General features: G+C 41.3%; 1 protein-coding gene across 1 annotated transcript in view; it reads left to right on the top strand.

Moving 5' to 3' along the window:
• The window catches only part of CSNK2A1 (casein kinase 2 alpha 1), a 52217-nt gene that overhangs the window by 45597 nt on the left and 2932 nt on the right, over positions 1–3688 (top strand). Inside the window, 3 exon segments of the mRNA XM_027620723.2 lie at positions 257–405; positions 1588–1638; positions 1641–1674. Coding sequence (XP_027476524.1) covers positions 257–405; positions 1588–1638; positions 1641–1674 — 234 coding nt within the window.

Genomic DNA, 3688 nt, shown 5'->3' on the forward strand with positions numbered 1-3688 from the left:
CCTGTAAAGTAACCTGAATTACGTTTTGTAGTATCATGAGGACCCAGATTTCTCTTTTCTGCAACACTGCTATTTCCAGTCTCTCCAATTAGTTTTGTTGTCTCCCTAGTGGCAGAGTGGTACAAGACCTACTCTGTTGAGCTTTGATCTTTCTTTGCTAGTGGCTGGGCGGCTAGCCACTAAAGAAAATGTAGAAGTGAAATGTTGGGCTTCTGTGGCCCTCGGTCCATTTCTCATTCCCCCTTTGGCTCTACAGACACTCCCGTAAGCGATGGGAACGCTTTGTCCACAGTGAAAACCAGCACCTTGTCAGTCCTGAGGCCTTGGATTTCTTGGATAAGCTGCTGCGATATGACCACCAGTCACGGCTTACCGCAAGAGAGGCCATGGAGCACCCCTATTTCTGTGAGTCCAACTGTCCAGTCCGCAAAGCTTGTACAGGCCCACCCAGCCGACTCTACAAGGCGGGGGAGAATATGTGTTGTGAAGTAAGCTCTGGGCCCAACAGTTGAAATCCCAGCTGCCCTTAGTGATGGCATCTGTCTTGCAGAATGTTGGGAGGCTTCTGGTTCTCTAACAGAGTGTCTGCCACATGATCACTCCCAAGTAAACTGCTTTTCTTCCCGTGTGGGTGACACTTTTTGAGTCTGGAGTGGTTGGATTAGAACAGCAGCCCTTTGTCTGACCTTGTCTGGCACCCATTCATTGGAGAAGGCCAAGGAGGCTTGAACATATTATCATATGAACACCATGACCTAGGTTTGTGAGCATAGCTAACTGTGCTGTCCTGGGTGTAAATGCCACTTAGTCCCACACCATCCTCACTGTGATGTTAGCCTCAATGTTGGATCGCTCCTTGGCAGGTGGTGAGATGGTTTTGTAGTGAATTGATTACAATCTTGCCCAGTCTTCTGTACCTGAAGCAAACTGACAGGGTGATTGAAGTGGAGAATGAAGTCTGGTCATAGCATCAACCTGCACAAACCTGTAGCTTTGGCCAGTTTTGCACCATGCTTGACAGCTGAGCTGTGGATGGCAATAAAAGCAGTTCAGTCTGATAATATATTATTGTCTTGGCCAGGATAGATTGTACTGTCTCATTAAAACCTAACAAGATCGGGGCATCTGGGTGGCTCAATCGTTGGGCATCTGCCTTCAGCTCAGGTCATGATCCCAGCGTCCTGGGATCGAGCCCCGCATCGGGCTCTGCTTGGCAGGAGGCCTGCTTCTTCCTCTCCCACTCCCCCTGCTTGTGTTCCCTCTCTCACTGTATCTCTCTGTCAAATAAATAAAATCTTAAAAAAAAAAACTAACAAGATCATTTTTGTTTTAAATTAGCTCTGCTGTGGATAATTACCACATCTTCCTCCAGTTTGGTTTAAGAGTTGGCTTCTGTCACAGTTTGACAGGAAGGATAGTTCTATTTTATATCACTTGTCTAATTCATGGTGAAGGCTCTTGCCACCTTCCGTTCCTCTGGAATAACATAGACTATAAATAAAGTAACAAAGATTGAGGATGGCTGCTTTAAGGCCCCAGACCATTACCTTCAAGTGTCACGAACCTAACCCTTTTTGTCTTTTCCAGATACTGTTGTGAAGGACCAGGCTCGAATGGGCTCATCTAGCATGCCGGGGGGCAGTACGCCTGTCAGCAGCGCCAATATGATGTCAGGTTAGTTCACTGGTAACTTTCCTGGGGGGACAAAAGTAGAAGTCAGTTGTTATTCTTAGGTTTGCTCCCTGTTTGTGGCCTAGTTTCTTGTGGCCCTTCTCTTTTCCATAATGATTATCTTCCTGACTGCTGACCTGTGTGGTCTCCTCACCAGGCTTCAGCATGCTTTTTGACACCTGGTATGCTTTAGTGACACTGCGTATGGTATCAACAGTCTCTTCTAGGCCAGAGTCCGAAAAATTTTTCACAGAGGGACTTGAAAGTCCCAACAAACCATGAAGAGTAAAAAGAGATCCTTTCATCTCATAGTTTAGAGTGACAGTAGTTGCATGAACCTCACAAACAAGATTAAGAAATTAGGGGTGGGGGTAAAGGTGGGGTTTATACATAGGCATAAGAATCGTTCTCCAGAGCATCTGTAATGTGCCTAGTAAATTGTAAAGGCTTATATGAAATTATTCATTATTGTTGAGTCATCGTGAATTAAGAGCGAGTTTTTGTACAGAGTACACAATTTTGTAAAGGAAGCCAACATAGGCTCAGCCCCTAAGAATTACACATGTAGGCAACATCCATGCGGGTGTATTTGTGGTAGTGAGTATATTTACTCAGACACCCTCAAAGAATTGTCACAATTGTTTTTTGTTGTTGTTTTGTTTTTGTTTTTTTAAGAACTGGCTACCTTCTAGAACTTATCCTCTAGGTATCTTGCCTATGGGCAAAATGATACATATCCAGGGCTTATTTGTAATAGCAAAGCATTGAAAACAGCTCCCAGTGGGAAACTGGTTAAATCAATTATGGGACATCCATTCAGTGGAAAGCTGTATAGCCAAAGAAAAGAATGAGCGTTTCATGTTCTTTTTTAGCTCCAACTCCAAAATAATAATGTGAAATGAAAAGAGCAAAATGCAGAACCATGTCTAAGACCAGGGCAAGAATATATAATTATATAATCACATTCTTATATATGACTTTTATATGCACATTCTTATACAGTTACATAATATATAATTATATAATCACATTCTTATATATGACTTTTATATGCACATTCTTACACAGTTATATTCATGTATATGCATAAAATATTTCTGGAAGGATACACCCCAAAAATGGTACCATAAGTTGGCCAAGCAAAAGTGCAAGAGAAATTTTTTACTATACACTCTTCTGAACCTTTGGTATTTTGTACCATGTGAATATTTACCTGTTTAAAAAAATACATATATAACAATTTGAAAATTAACTGGATAATTGAGGGGGACAGATTGAGGGTAATTCTGGTCATTAGATGAGTAGAAAAAAATAAATGGCAATAAATTCTAAAACACTATTTTAGCATTTCCTCACTGAAAATGACTTGATAATTTTGAAAGCTGCCAGCTTAACTAGGCAGCATGATATAAGAATGCATGAGCTTTGGCTCCCGCCTTGTGCTCTTCAGTAGGGCCATGACTAGCCATATGTGACTATTTAAATTAATTAAAATAGAACAAAATTTAAAACACAGCTCCTTGGTTGCACTAGGCATATTGCAAGTTCTCAGTAGCCACATATGGGTAGTGACCACTGTATTAACAGAGGTTACAGGGCAGAAAGTTTGGTTGGATAGTTCTGCCCTAGACAGGCGTCAGTTTTAATTCAAGCATAGTTGCCACTTACTCGCTGTGTCCTTTGTACAGACTTCTTAAATTCTCCAAGCTTGGATTTCTTTACCTGTCTCCTAAATTGATTAGAAATTAATTTTAATTTGAAATTAGATTTAATGTGTAAAAATCTGGGCGAGTAGAGGCCTTCAGAAAAAGCACTCGTGGAGTTCCTGGCTTGTCTCAGTCAGAAGAGCCTGCAACTCTTGATGTTTGGGGTTGTAAGTTTGAGCCCCATGTTGGGTGTAGAGATTACAGAGAGAGAAAAAATAACTTGTGTCACTTTTGAAATAGGTATTATATAAAACTGGTGACTAAGATTTCCATGGTTGATATCTGGCTCACTATTAGCTGTTTTCTTTTAG

Source organism: Zalophus californianus, chromosome 8 (assembly GCF_009762305.2).
Source record: "Zalophus californianus isolate mZalCal1 chromosome 8, mZalCal1.pri.v2, whole genome shotgun sequence".
NCBI classification, from domain to species: domain Eukaryota; kingdom Metazoa; phylum Chordata; class Mammalia; order Carnivora; family Otariidae; genus Zalophus; species Zalophus californianus.